Here is a 14,555-nt window from a genome sequence, read left to right as displayed (position 1 = left end):
AAAGGTTTCATAACAGTCATGCTCCAAGAGCACCAGGTAGCTTATCAAAACTGTTCACTCAAAAGACCCTCAGTTAGAAGTCTAATGCAAATATGTTCAAGCTGATTATAGCTCAGACTAAACCGGATGGGATTAATTGAAAGTCATTAGTTTTAAGTTTTAAACCATACTCATCGCTATATGAAGCCACAAAGTGGTTGTAACGTATTTCTGTTTTGTTTTGCTTTTTATAATAACAAATGTATTGTTGGAAAATAGAATAAAATAAAAATGTGTTCATTGTATGAAAAGTTCACTTCCCCATCCATGTTTGTCAGAACAGCCACGATTATTATTATTATTTTTTCCCCCCTTGGGCCCTGTATGTTTGCGTTTAATCTAAAGTGGGGTTTTATCCCTGGCCCACAGAGGGCGACAATGACCACAGAGAGACTCTTGTAAATTAATCAGTGGAACTGGTAGATTCTTCTTTCTTCAAATAAACTTGGAATGTAAGAGAGAAAAAAATAACCACAAACAAAAAATCATGCAAAATGGAGACTTAGGATACTTTAAAATACCATCGCTCTTATCAGCAGCTCTGAGTCCTTTTTAAACTCAGCCTTAATATTTTTCGCGAAAGTGCTGTGAGCGCCACACTAATAATTTCACGTACAGTCAGCTGACAACCAAAACAGGAGTACGGACCCTGCCACAGGAATCACGAGATTCATTCAAACTAGGTATTTATGTCCCTCACACCATCTTCCTGTTTACTTGAATATAGAATACTCGGGCGAGTATCGCTGTTTGAGTATTTGTGGCTTTGCACCAGATCGTTAGTAGTCGCGTGCTAGCTTAAACGGAACATGCGTTAGCTCGTGAGAGAAACGATGAGCAAAGCTCATCCTGCTTTCTACGGTCGTTTTTAAACATGGCTTGAAAATTAAGACGTAATTTTATGACAATGTATAAAGCAACAGTAAAAAAAATAATAAATAAATAAAAAAAATCCCAGTGTAATTACAGAACTCTTAGATTGTAATACTGTAACACATACTCAAAGCATGTAGTTGATATTAGCTTCAACGTCTTAACGGTTTCATTCGTGCTCTACTGTTGGGTTTCAGCAGCCATGAAGAACAAATGCAAAGTGAACTGTTCTGCTGAGAAGGAGTTCGTGTTTGAGTTCAAGGCAGGGAAACACAACTGTGTTCTCAAGGTCCCACTGAAGTTTCCTGCTCAGGAGAACATCAGTGACCTCCATGGACGCCTGATGCTGCTCCACAAAATACCCTGCTACATAGAGAATGGTGCGTATGGCAAAAATACCAAACTGCTGCTTTGTGTGCAGGTTGACGACTAGACATTTAAAATAATTACTAAAAATTAGGGACTCAAGCGGGGGCTAACGTTTACCTTTCAGGAAGTGATTTGTAGGCTCAAATTCAGGAATAGTATAATTATTTTTTTTTTTTGTAGGAAGTGAAAATTCATCAACTGAATCAGGTCCTCAAAAACTCACAAGAAGATGTCAACCACATTTAGATAACGGTACAGGAGAATCACACTATGGTTGTTTGAAAACTGAATGATTTTGAATAACTGAAGATTTTTCTCTTCTCAGAGCTCAAATCCTCACTTTCCAGCTTCATTGAGCGTGAGACCATCCTGGATTATGACAGAGAGGCAGAGCTGGCGCTGCACAGACTCACCACCGGAGATGTTGATGTAAATCATCTCACAAATGCATGGACGAGGTCTTATGTGGAGGTGAGGAACATCAGTTTGAGCTTTGTCAGCGTCAATGAGCATAGAACAAACCAGACGGAACATGACCGTCGGTGAAGTTTTGTATTTGCAAAGATTTTGCAATGAGAAAGGAGGAATTAGGATGAAAATTCCAAAGTTATTTTTAGGATAAGACGTCCTCGTGTATGATTCTTGTTTTTTAGCCAGTCGAACATAAAACCATTTGTCTGTTGCTTTTTTGCTGCTTTTGCTCCTCTGCTCACTTGTTAGCTTGTTTTCACGCTGCAGTTGTGCCACAAGAAAACGTGAGAATTTATTCCATGTGTTGGTGATGCAGTTGGTTGTTGTGATGGAACGGAAAAGTTAAAAAAAAAAAAAAAAAAAAAAAAGTACAGCTCCGTTGCTGACTGTGTGATTCAAAAAGCACTTTGAGCACTTAACTTTAACTTCAAGCACTTTGGCCTTGAACGCTTCAGAAAGACAAGGAACTTCAACATATTTATCTGAACATGACCAGGACCAACCATATTGGGCTCTTACATCCAAGGTGATTCTGATGTGTAGATTTACATTATTATTATTATTTATTTTTTGTAAGGTAGTTGTTTTTTTGTGCAAAGTGAAATTTATTTGTGAGGCTCCTACTCCTATCTACATAAATATCAGCTGAAATACTTTCTCAGACAAAAGCATGTCATGTCTGCCTGACCAGGTGCACTCAGACATTTAATACTCCCAACTGTTTGCCCAGTTTCAGAGAAATATATAAGGGAGCCCTCCAGCATTTGTTGCACCCATGCTCAGGACACCCTTGAGCTTGCATAAACAGAGGATTGTGGCTTTGTGGTTGACAGTGTTTAAGATGTCTTCATCGCGGTCGCCGTGCATCGACTACATCGATCTCCTGAGCTGAGCCTAAACAGTCAAAATACGTTGATGCTGCACTCGGCCTTCCTCCTTTCCTCTTTGCTTTGACTACAAAGCACTCTGTCCGAATTTCTGCTGCGAGTCAGCATCTTGCTTCACACGGCTCTTCCTCACAGAGTAGATCAGACGGTTATAAACGGTTAAGCAAACCATCAGTGTGAAGTTGGACTTGGTTATAATACATATTCATTTGCAGGAGTTTTGTAATCACCCTTTTTAGACACGTCATGTAATTTCTCCCTGGTGTTGCTGTTCCAGTCTACGCTGGAGCACGCTCGGCCTGAGGAGCCCAGCTGGGATGAGGACTTTGCCGATGTTTACCATGAGCTGATCCACTCCCCAGCCTCAGAGACACTCCTCAACCTCGAGCACAACTACTTTGTGAGCATCTCTGAGCTCATCAGTGAGAGAGACATGGAGATAAAGAAGCTGCAGGAGAGGTTGGTATTTGTAGTTGTCATCTCAAAGCGGGATCCCTAATTTCCCCATGTATACTGTGACATATATTGTATCTATATATATATATATGTATTTAAGTTATGTATCTTAAATTTAGTTTGACAGACTTCAGGTAATCCAAACTATGCATTGCAGAACCAGTTTCATCCAGAGTAAAAAGTGATATCATAGCGCCCCCTAGAGGCCATTTAAAATGAGCCCTTGTGGGTTTATTTGGCTGTACATGCAACGCACAACTTTTTGCTATGAAAGACTTCATACTGTATACAACCCCTTTGAGTTTAGTGTGAATCTTAAAGGATATTTTTCAAGTGCAAAAAATATCAATCTGATGTATTATATTTGATTCCAGGTTTGATAAATTAATCAGATGGTTTTTTTTCTTGAAGTGTAATAATAAATACATATACATACATCAGGTTGTTTAGTCGTGCTAGATTAAATCATTGCTGCCCATCATGAGTATCAATATGTAAATGTAATGTAATGGTGATTCACAAGACTCAGCTCACACATTTAGTGACTCTTCTCTGTCCGCCAGGCAAAGCACTGAAATGGATGAAGTGATGCACCAGCTGGGAAACACGTTGAGTGACCAGGATGTAAATGCGGTCGCCTCTCAACACTTTGATGCACAGCAGGTAAAAGAAGAACGTGTGGACAATGTTATTATTCATTCGCAAACATTTTTGCAGGATTTATGAAATTAAATTTCCTGTTCACTTGTTCTCCTTGGGGGTCATTGCATTAGAGAGATTCGGTTTTTGACTTTATCTGTGTTGGGCAGGTGCTGGAAAACAAGTGGGCCAGCGAGTTGAAGCAAGTCACAGGGATCCAGAAGCAGGAGTATCAGGAGTGGGTCATCAAACTGCACCAGGACCTGCAGAAATCCAAAGACAGCAGCAAGATTAAGTGAGTCTGTGTGTGTGTGTGTGTGTGTTTGTTTTGGTGATGTTGAGTTCATTTATCTTAAGGGTATTTGTAAACAGACGCACACCTATTGTGTTATTCTCACATAATTATTAGAGTAGCTCGATCCATTTTGTCAATAATCGCAGATAAATCAGTTCAATATGGTCCCAGTTCAGTGACATCGTCCCTTCCAGGCTGCGACTGGCGCTTCGTGACATTGCAGCTCAGCATAAATTAGAAAATCGCATAAATTAGAAAATCACATAAATTAGAAAGTCGCATGTGGAAACGGAGGAAGAAGATTAAAAAGGAAGCTCAGGTGCAGGCAGGGGCTGGGCCTTATGAAGAGATGGATTAAAAAAAAGGTAGAGGATAAAAACAGACAAGTGAGAACTACAGTAGGATCCCTCAGCAGAAGTCTCAGAACCAGAGCTATCACTTGACCTCGGGAGATAACCTGATGATGTCTCTGCAGAGTTTAGTGTGAAATCTAGGATTGGGTCTGAAGGTTGGAGCATACATTAACATTTAGGATGAGCAGAAAGAGTTTTATCGAACAGAAATACGTGAAATCGATCAAATGAGACGCCTCGTGCGTCCTGACTCGTGATTACTGGCATCTCAGCGGCTGAACTGGCAAAGCTACTATAATCCCAAACACGACTGGGTGTTTGATGGCCCAATACAGCTCCCAGTGCATTTACATAGAAATTGAAGTGATTACACAAGGCCCAGACGCTCTCCTCTCAGTTTGACTGATGTCCGGCTTTGCCGTGTCAGTTATGATTGGCATCTTGGGATAAATATCCAGCAGAGCTTAACTGGGATGCTTCTCCCCCCTTCAAATTCATGTCTTGCAGACTACAGTTCAGTCGTAGACTGTTTGTTGACCATGGGGATGTTTTTCTTAATAGTGTTGGGTATTAGAGCTAAATCTGAAGACATTTTTTTATTTCTTAACATTTTTGCTTTTTAATCCAGCAAACAAATCTTGCAACAGACCTGTGAAGTCAGATGAAAATACTTTGTTTTCCTGCTTTGACCATTTTAGTTTTCTTTCAGTGATGAATCAGCTCCGTACTGATTGAACTGTCTCTGTCATTACCCTGGCTGCATACACCTCCTGTTTTCTGTATTTATCGTTCTCTTTTTTTTTTTTCTTACATTTTACTATTTGCGCCCATGTTTTTGATTTCCAGCGAGGAGATTAAAGTGCAGTCGAGCGTTCTGTCAGAGCCCACAGACTCCGGGTCCAGGATGTATGAGGAGCAGCCTCTGCTGGAGGAGAGTTTCACCATCCATCTAGGTGCAGGACATGCTCATATTACTAATTTATTTACATCGTATATAACTGCATTTACTTTGAGGCAGCAAAATGAAGTTTTCTATCCACTGACTCAGCAGAACATCTCCCTTCGAACAGGGGCCCAACTTAAGACCATGCACAACCTGCGGCTGGTCCGGGCCGATGTCCTCGACTTCTGCAAGCACCGGCGGCACGGAAGCGGCGGAGAAAAGCTGAGGCGGCTGCAGACGGCCCTCTCTCTCTACTCGTCCTCTCTCTGCGGGCTGGTGTTGCTGGTCGACAACAGGGTCAACTCCTACAGTGGCATCAAGAAAGGTCGGAGGGGGACACCTGTTTCTCTTTCCTTGTAGGGATGTCCCAATTTACTTATTTAGTTTTATTAGATCGGTGATCCGCCGATCTGAGTTCAAAATCCCCGATCATCCGATCTTGAAATATATCACTAATGTTGTGCATTTATAGTCTGAAATGTACAAACAAGAGGCGCATTTCTGCCCCCTGCCAGTCAGCACTGCCGTGCTCCGAACAGACGTGACGTATTGAGGTGGAAGGTTTCCGCTCGGCCACATTTGTAAACAACACAACTGTGTCGGCCGTGTGGCGATTCTACGAGTTGGAAGACGAATGCAAAGTCTGCAAGCCAACGGTTTCATGCGGTGGCAGCAGCGGAGCTTCCTACAACACAGCTAATTTAATTCGGCATCTCAAGAAACAGAAAAGCAGAACAAACGGAATACGAGCGCTGCTACCGAATCAAGAGCCTGGCTTGAGGCAGCAGACGCTGCTCGCTAGTTGAAGGAAAGACAGGTTTCCTGGCCACGGATCACCTCACAGAGTTTATTGCCTCAGACGACCAAGCCCATTTCCGTGGTGGAGGACTCCGGCTTTCGTCGGCTTTTGGAGTTCTCTGAGCCACGCTACGAGCTACCCTCGAGGCACTGCATAACGAGCACAGCAATACTTACTTGATAAGTTACATTTGCATAATATATTTATTTTATTTACATATGTATATAGACTTTTTTTTTTTTACTGAGTAGAGTGTTAAACTTGAGCTGCTACATTTTTTTTATGAGTTTATTATGTATCAGTGGCTTACTGTAACAGAAGTTAATGATTAAGCGAAGCTTACATGATTTACTGAGCAAGGAGTGAAGTCATCACCATGCTCATTTTTGCTCACTGTGTTCTTCAGTTTGTTACGTAAACCAAACGGTGAGGAAAATCAAAGCATGGATTGATCATTGAAGCAAACAATCCAATTTATTTTGCAATGCGGCAAGTGAAAAGTCCAAATCCAATGGATTCAGTTTATTCAAGGTAATAAAAAAAGATCGGATCGGGACCAAACAAATGTGATCGGGACATCCCTACTTTCCCGATTCGGCCACTGAGTCGTCTTTTGTTTGAGATATTCATGTCGATCGGTGTCTTTTTCTGAACTCCTGCAGAATTTGCCACCGTGGCGCAGGAGTGCACCGACTTCCACTTCCACTGTATGGAGGAGCAGCTGGAGGAGGTGCAGCAAGTGCTGCTCTATGCGAGAGCCCAGCGGAGCAGCAAGCAGAAAGAACAGCCCGGTCAGACTCTTGGTGCCTCCTTCGTTTCCCCTGTCAGCCGCAGCTGCATTGTGTGTGTGACGTGTTCAAGGATGGAAGCAGAACAAAGGGAACTGATAACAGCTTAAAAGCTGAATGTACAGTTCATTCTCCCACTGAGTCAGATTCTTTTTTGGCATGTCTTGCAAAATATCGTCCTCATCTTGATTTGGAATCCAGACACCCGCAAAGAGAGAAAAAAAAAGGGAAAGAGTATAGCGGATTAAGGGCTGCTGACATGATTGTAATGTTGCTGCAGCAGGGAAGCTTTACACTGTAAACATTCTCACAGAGCCGGAGAACGTCGGCGACATTCCAGGCAAAAGATAGGATTAAATAGTCAGGAAGTAGAAAGCGCTTCATGCATCTTCTGCTCTAAATTGTTCCCAGATCCTCACCACACTACAGGCCAAGCGCTTCACTTCAGACTGTAGTTCTCTAGTTCTTCCCATGAAAGGAATGAGGTGTCTCTGTGGAACATTTCAGTCTGTTTTGGGCCTTTTTTGCAGACTAACCGACTGTACGTCCTCACAGATATCCCGAAGAACGGAGGGGACGACAAGAGCAAAAACATGGAAAGGAACCCGTCCAACATCTTACCAGGTAGAGTCCAGATCAACTTGCTGCTCGACCCATCCGTCGTTCTGGTTCCTCGCTGCGCTCACCCCGCCCTTCCCTCTCCCGCCAGGTGAGTTCTACATCTCGCGGCACTCCAACCTGTCGGAGGTGCACGCCGTCTTCCACCTGTGCGTGGACGACAACGTGCGCTCGGGGAACATCACGGCCCGAGACCCGGCCATCATGGGCCTGAGGAACATCCTGAAGGTGTGCTGCACCCACGACATCACGACCATCACCGTACCTTTGCTGCTGGTCCACAAGATGTCAGAGGTGAGAACTGGCGGGCGCGTCGCGGCTGATTGAAACAGGTGGATTTAAACGTCTGCGGCACAGGCAACCCAGGTAGTTTTGCGTGTATTTAAAGAAAACAAGTGAAACAGAACTCTTTTGACGGTCCCAACTGTGTCTCGAATTATCACTCTGTGTAAAAAAGGAAAAAAATAATAAACAAAACTGCTGGTGTTGAAGCCAATGCGTCACGTTGGCTTTTCTCATTAAAATACAGCACATAGAAAAACAAATTCCATCGAAAATCCGGTTGATTTATGATGAAAATCAACCGGATCCACCGTGTTTTCCTGTCATTGACTTCCTGTCTGAACGATTTTTACCTGCTGCGATTGACGCAGTCGCTACACGTGAAGCGTGAAAATAAATAAATAAACGGCAGCGTTCTTTACCAGCGTGGCTCATTTTGACGCTTGTGAAACGCGCTCGCGCCACAATCGGCGTGAACTTGCACGTGGCCGCGTTCAGCTGCGGAGCCGCGAACGCGCTGCGAACGCGCAGCAGACGCTTCCTGGCGGGACGATTTGAGTTTGGTAGCGCAATCCTTCTGAGACGGCTTCGTTTATAAATAAGCCTGCCACCAGGGGGCGGTCAAGGTGTTAGCCCTGCCATTGCAAGGCCTACACAAAAAAAAACAAGAATGTGGTTTGATGCGAAGGTAGGGTATCACGGTTGTTGAAAATAATCCCACAATGAATAAAAACAATCAATGTCAGTCTGAAGTGTCAATCGCTTGAGTGAGGGATTGTGATTAATCGCTAAAGTAGAAATTGTATGCTTGAGTTGCAAACATTTCTCTGGAACGGAGACAAGTTCAAACATCCACCATAGCACACAGTTGGGCCACCGGTGCGCATCAGCGTTGCTCAACCGCTCTGCCGGTAACACTAAGCTCTTTAACCTTTAGCGCTAACTCTCCCGTTTTGTCTGCGTGTGACTTTTTGGTGTGAAAGGGTTCTTCGCCCTCGCATGTTTCTGTGCAAGAATTGATGATCGTCAACATATATTCTTCACGTTTTTCTTCTGCTTCTGCTTTTTTTCCCCCCCATCCCCATCCTGGCTGTGAGTTTTGCCAACAACGTAAAGTTTCCCAGGCAGTCATGAAAAATCTTGTGTTGGCTGATGGGTGCACGGCAGGCCAGTGTCCTCACTCAACAGTGGAAAGTATAATTAAGGATTTCAATGACTGGTGAATTAAGCCTTTCATATCTTGGGGGATGCGAGGCAAGTTCGACTAGAAATAATTAGACTTGGGATCTTCTTTTCAACCGAGTAGTGATTCCCTCTAATTCTTTAACCGGGTAACAATTATAACTCAATAATAAAAGAGAATCCCGCAAGTAAATGCTAAACAAGCGTCTGTCTCGGGTGAACTCATGCCCTAACACGCCTTGTAAAGATTTTCCTTCCCACGTCACATCAGAAAGTTTTCATATTCTAAGTCTGCAGCCTTTGAAAGTCTGTCTAAAACAGACAGTTTAAGATTGCTTGTAGTTTGACAAAAAAAAAAATCTATCTTTTATTTTTCTTTTGAACTTCTTTGATGTTTAGAGGAGAGAAGAACTTTCTTGTTTTTTGGTATTCAGAAAATCTTTCACGGATCGTTCGCAAAATTCTTCATGCAAATTGTAACACAACGAGACCCTTTCTCTTCTTACTCATAGTCTTTTCCCTTCAGGAGTTATAATGAGAGGTAAAGGAAGGTGAGGGTTTTTTTCTGTAGTTTGATAAAGAAGGATTTTCATTTTTCTTTTTTTTGGCCAAATGAGTTCAAGTGCTTACAGTGCTTAATTGTTTTTATTTCATTTTCTGGATTTAAGAAATGTGATTCTTGCAACAACAAAAAACAACACAATCTTTATTTATTACTATTATTACTATTTAATTATTAGTATTTTTTATTATTTTATTTTTTTCATTATTATTATTTAGATGACTTTCCAGATTGTTGTCGTCGTCAAAAAAGGCTGTTGCAGCGTCATCATGATATCAACATGTACATGGATAAAGTACTCTTCTCACATATCTCTGTGACCCTCTGCTGTATCAATAAGTGTGAGGAGTCTTGACGTTACAGATGAAGTTTGGTTTGACTGACCTCTCCGCTGTTCAGACCTGCTTTGCTTTCTCTCTGCAGGAGATGACCATACCGTGGTGTCTGAAGAGGGCTGAGCTGGTTTTCAAATGCGTCAAAGGTCCGTCACACCGTCTGTGAAGGCTTCTCAGTCGTCCAGGAAGTCCTGAAGTTTGAGTTCAGGCAACTGGACTGGAGTTGAGCTCTTGAAGACCTTCTGTTTCCCCTCTGGTCATTCAGTGCCTTGAAGTGTCCTCAAGACGCCGAAACCAGTCCAGTCGCCTTAACTTAACCTTCAGGTTTATCTGTGATATCCTTACCGCTGCTTCCTAAATTTGTTATTCTGTTGCACTTTAAATGTTAAATCTTGCCTTTTATTCCGAATTCATAAGACGCTTGAAACGAATGTGTTACTAGAAAAAAAATGAACATGTAAAAAAAAAAAAAATCTTTCTTTATCTGTCAGTACTTTCTCTTTTCCTAACATAAACTGGGCAGTGCTGTCGTACGGCTTTTATATGACAGCACATGAAATTGTTGCGTTTACGCTCGACCAGCAACACTGTCATGGCCCTCTTGACGTCTCGGCTCTTAATTGGCCTTCAGGGGCAGCGACTCTTTGAAGAGATTGAGCCCAGTGATGCAGGCACGATGACAGACTTTTAATGAAGGGGCTTTCTGCTTGTTTGACGACAGCTTAATCGATTTCTGCCGGACAAATTTGGAGTGGTGCTTCGCTTTCTACCGTCAGAGTAACTTGTCTGTTTCATCTGCAGGCTTTATGATGGAGATGGCTTCATGGGACGGAGGGATATCGCGCACCGTCCAGTTTCTCGTGCCAAAGGTGATGACAGAATGTTTTGCCGATGTCTTCTACGTTAAAGTCCCAGCGATTGTCCCACATCCCGAAGGATGCGAAATTTCCCCTCCGCATTTGACCCATCCCCCTGGGTGGAGCTGTGGGCAGCAGTGGTGCTGGAATCATTGGGTGATCTGGCGCACCGATTTTTCCCAGTGGCCACTTGAGGTACTGCAGCAAAAAAATCCCACGGGCCCAAAAAGCATTTTTCCCCATAGAGTGCAATACAAAAATAAACACCTTCAAAACAGCTGACAGGACGACTGTGACCTGAAACGCGATTTATAGCAAATCTTCCTTCCTGTAATGGCCAGAAAATCACCAGAAAAGGGTTTATTCCCAGCGTGATGTCACAATGTCGTACATTCTCCAGAATTGTTCTGATTGGCCAAATTGATCACGTGAGTTTCAGAGGCATGATGGGAAGTGACACTACCGTGCACGCTCAACAGGCCCATTAATGCGCAAGTCACAAAACTTTTTCGGCGTACACGCTGGGTGAGCCACTGCATTGAAATGAATGGGCCGCCATACTTGGATTCTGGGGGGTCTGGGTCAAACCCACAACCAGCCAGTCTCAGGGGCAGACACTCTACCACTAGACCACTGAGCTGGTAATAAGCTTTTTTTGAGGGGAATCCAGAGTCATTAACTGTATCGGGGGATTTTATTTGACTGAAAAGCTTATTCAACATGTTCAGCACTGAGATCATCAGAAGATTAATTTGCCAGCTACTTGTAAACATGCTAGGAATTTGACTCCAGGGAAGAAAAGGCAAGGAAAATAGAAAAAAAAAACAGGTAAATATGTGTACATATATGCATTGATATTCAAAAGTGAAATGTACAATAGTGCAAAATGTGCAAGTGTGCAAATATTCATGAGGCTGAAAGTTGGCTTATGGGGAGATGTGGGAAACAGCCTGGGGGGAAGAAACTGTTTTTGAATCTGGTGGTGAAGCAATTATTTGAAGAGGAAGCCAAATCCTATTATATAGAGCTGGATTTTTTCTTTTTTCTTTTTTTTTTTTGCTGTTTAGACTAGTGTGGAAAAAAAAAAATCTTCATCATCTAATCTCACCTCTTAGACAGTACTGTAGACACGGTCCGCCTGCAGAAGAGTAAATGAAGGAAAAATGCTCCGGTTCAGCTTTGGAACCATGTTGTCTGTCATCCCAAACGTGTAATTGGGGCCTCAGCTGTGGGATGAGGCACGGCTGTTATTTAGTTTTGGGGTTGATTTGGATGCTGCGCGCTTAGAATGCCTGTTGTTATTCGGGAAGGCAGCGGCGCCGATAGCTCCGTGCCACGTTGACGGGTTAAGACGACGGCAACCAACGGCATCAAAGGGCTTCCTGTCAAGCGCAGGCTCAGGCACCATTTAAAATAGCACTTCTCGTCCTCTGCGCTTCAAAGACAGACAGCAGCTAAATATATGCCCCCCCCCCGTGTGTTTTGTTTTGTTTTGCGCAGTCAAACAATGTGTGATTGACAAAGTTTTTACTTCGAGATTAATACTTACAAGTCCTTATCTAACGAGTGGCGAAAGTTTTAGAGCTACGTGGCCTGTTTGGCTGTCTGGCGCTAGTTAGCTGAACGCAGGTCATTTCTACCATCCTGACTACTGTCATCCTCAGCAAAGACTGCTGTCCAACCCAAGTACAGCCTGTGACGTCTTTACACTTGGGTGATCCACACACTCGTTTTTTCAGCTCCAGCTGCATGAACCCGAGTCCCATGTCACTCCCTAATCCCGACTTTGTCTCCGTTTGTCCCCAGACTATCTCAGACGAGATGTTCTACCAGCTGAGCAACATGCTGCCTCAGATCTTCCGCGTCTCCTCCACCCTGACGCTCACCTCCTCCAAGCACTGAGGCAAAGTGAGACGCCACAAGTCGCGCTGGAGCTGACTCTCCCCGACACGGAACGCAGAACTGCGACAGGTCGTTTTGTTTTCCTGGAGGGCAGGAAGGAAGAGAGTTCTTCAAAGTGGCAACCATCACACCAAACACCAACCCACCTTTCAACGGAACTCAACATGACCTGGCGGCGTCTGAGCGCTTGAAGCCGCCAGAGGTTTTCATTTACGATGTTGTGTATTTGTTAGCTTCTCTAAAACGGGACGACCCTGCAAAGTGCATCAGAGCTCTGGACTCAATATGCTTTGCAAAAGCAGCTGCCAGCATTGCCTTCAAGCCTCCAGGGGTGTCGCTCTGGTGACAGACTTTTATGACACGGTGACATCAGCTGCCGGCACTCGCGACTATTCCAGTTTTTTTTCCCCCCCTGTGAGCCTGCAGCGTCGGGGCGTTCGAGCCACACGCGATGCGGGGTCGGATGTCTGAGCCCTCCGTGAGAGGAGGGCAAAAAGTGAAAACGCAGCATTGTTTACAAGAAATGACGAGGCAGGATGGAGGTGGCACCGGTTGCTTTGACTCACTGAGCCTGAGCGACGCTCCTCGCTCGCCGAGATTTCATCAAAGCGACTAAAATAAAACGACGGAGCTTAAATCTTTAGTTTTGATGCGCTGCCACGTCATTGTTGTCCCCCCCACCCCCCTTGAATCAGTCACACAGTTCAAATATCAAGTGAGATTTTAACTCTAGCGTCGAGGAGTTTTTAGATCAGTATTTAATCTCCGCTAGAGAGGTGACAAACTTGGCTAGAGGAGTGGCCTCGCCGCTTGATGAGCAGCGTTTAAGGATTTCTATGCTGCATTGCAGTGAGCTGTGGTGAGCATTACTCTTCCTGCCTGTGGTCCCTCCCCTCCTGCTCTGTGACAGCAGATGGCACTGTTCCTGTAGTCACAAATGTATCAAAAAGGGGCTGACAGGGTACAACAATGAACTTTAAAAAAAAAAAAAAATAATAATGACGTTTAACATTTTGGAAACACAATATAACTCACCACTGTCAAATGCCTGTTTTGTCCCTTATTTCCAGTCTGTTTGAATAATGAAAGTGAACAGATTTTAACCACATGCATTTGATATGTGATCTTCACAAAAGAGGTTCTACGCTGGTACCAAATTCGCTATACCCCCCCCCCCCCTCTCTTCTTGGACTGACTGAAGCATTCTTGTGGCAGTGTTTTATTTAGTAGTGATGGGACCATGAGCACAAAGTCTTTCTGAAGTTAATGCAACACATACCATTCTTTGGTATTGCATTCCTGCACGTTGTGGTGTCCTGCACCAAGCCAGAGAGACTGAAATCAATTCAGCTTGTGAGACAGTGTGCGTGTGGCAGCGCAAGTATTATTATTGCGAACATAATAATCGTGAGGAGAGACGGTAGCAATTTGCATTCAGACTCTTAAAGAGAAACAAGATGGTTGGCGACCTTGAGGATGTTATGGAATGGCATCATACTAAGACCTGTAATTGTTTTCTAATGTTTCTGCCCTGAAGAAATAAACACATAAACAACATGTAAGTGTACAGTGTGTGTTGGTTTCCTTTTCAACTGGTCCGCACAAAGTAGGTATGAAGTTTTGGGGTTCTTTCACCGAAAGTCTAAATTATAGCAGGGCTATTTTTTTATTATGTGTATTTCAGTTCAAAAGTCAATGATGGGAGTTTTCACCAGAATACAGGATTGCACATTTGATGAGGCAGGCTTACAACTCTGGTCATTCAAGTAAATATTTAATCACCCGTGATATGGCTACAACCAAAGGAATTTACACATGGAAAAAAAACATTATTTTTAGAAATAGTCAACACAGTGTGCTATGGCCAAACACAATCAGATTGGAATGGAAAGTTGATTTAAGTGA

The 14,555-nt window shown here is 43.4% G+C and overlaps 1 protein-coding gene across 1 annotated transcript; it reads left to right on the top strand.

The window, feature by feature from the left end:
- The first annotated feature begins 509 nt into the window (after positions 1 to 509).
- ferry3 (FERRY endosomal RAB5 effector complex subunit 3) lies at positions 510 to 14,207 on the top strand. Its single transcript, XM_076019225.1, has 14 exons — positions 510 to 722; positions 1,110 to 1,292; positions 1,607 to 1,752; positions 2,917 to 3,098; positions 3,659 to 3,758; positions 3,905 to 4,029; positions 5,229 to 5,335; positions 5,453 to 5,650; positions 6,787 to 6,915; positions 7,468 to 7,536; positions 7,622 to 7,824; positions 9,980 to 10,037; positions 10,693 to 10,760; positions 12,555 to 14,207. Exons 2-14 carry the CDS (start codon positions 1,115 to 1,117, stop codon positions 12,648 to 12,650), a joined length of 1,659 nt encoding a protein of 552 aa, XP_075875340.1. The 5' UTR covers positions 510 to 722; positions 1,110 to 1,114; the 3' UTR covers positions 12,651 to 14,207.
- The last annotated feature ends 348 nt before the right edge of the window (positions 14,208 to 14,555 follow it).

Source organism: Nelusetta ayraudi, unplaced genomic scaffold (assembly GCF_046127955.1).
Source record: "Nelusetta ayraudi isolate G7.1 ecotype Tasmania unplaced genomic scaffold, CSIRO-AGI_Nayr_v1 ptg000009l, whole genome shotgun sequence".
NCBI classification, from domain to species: domain Eukaryota; kingdom Metazoa; phylum Chordata; class Actinopteri; order Tetraodontiformes; family Monacanthidae; genus Nelusetta; species Nelusetta ayraudi.
This window is presented reverse-complemented; position numbering and strand designations above follow the sequence as displayed.

Bases quoted from the DNA above. Each gene is read 5' to 3' on its own strand.
- ferry3 (XM_076019225.1), top strand. From the start codon at position 1,115: ATGAAGAACAAATGCAAAGTGAACTGTTCTGCTGAGAAGGAGTTCGTG. The intron at 3,759-3,904 runs GTAAAAGAAGAA...TGTGTTGGGCAG, and splicing joins AACACTTTGATGCACAGCAG to GTGCTGGAAAACAAGTGGGC. The intron at 7,537-7,621 runs GTAGAGTCCAGA...CTCTCCCGCCAG, and splicing joins CCCGTCCAACATCTTACCAG to GTGAGTTCTACATCTCGCGG.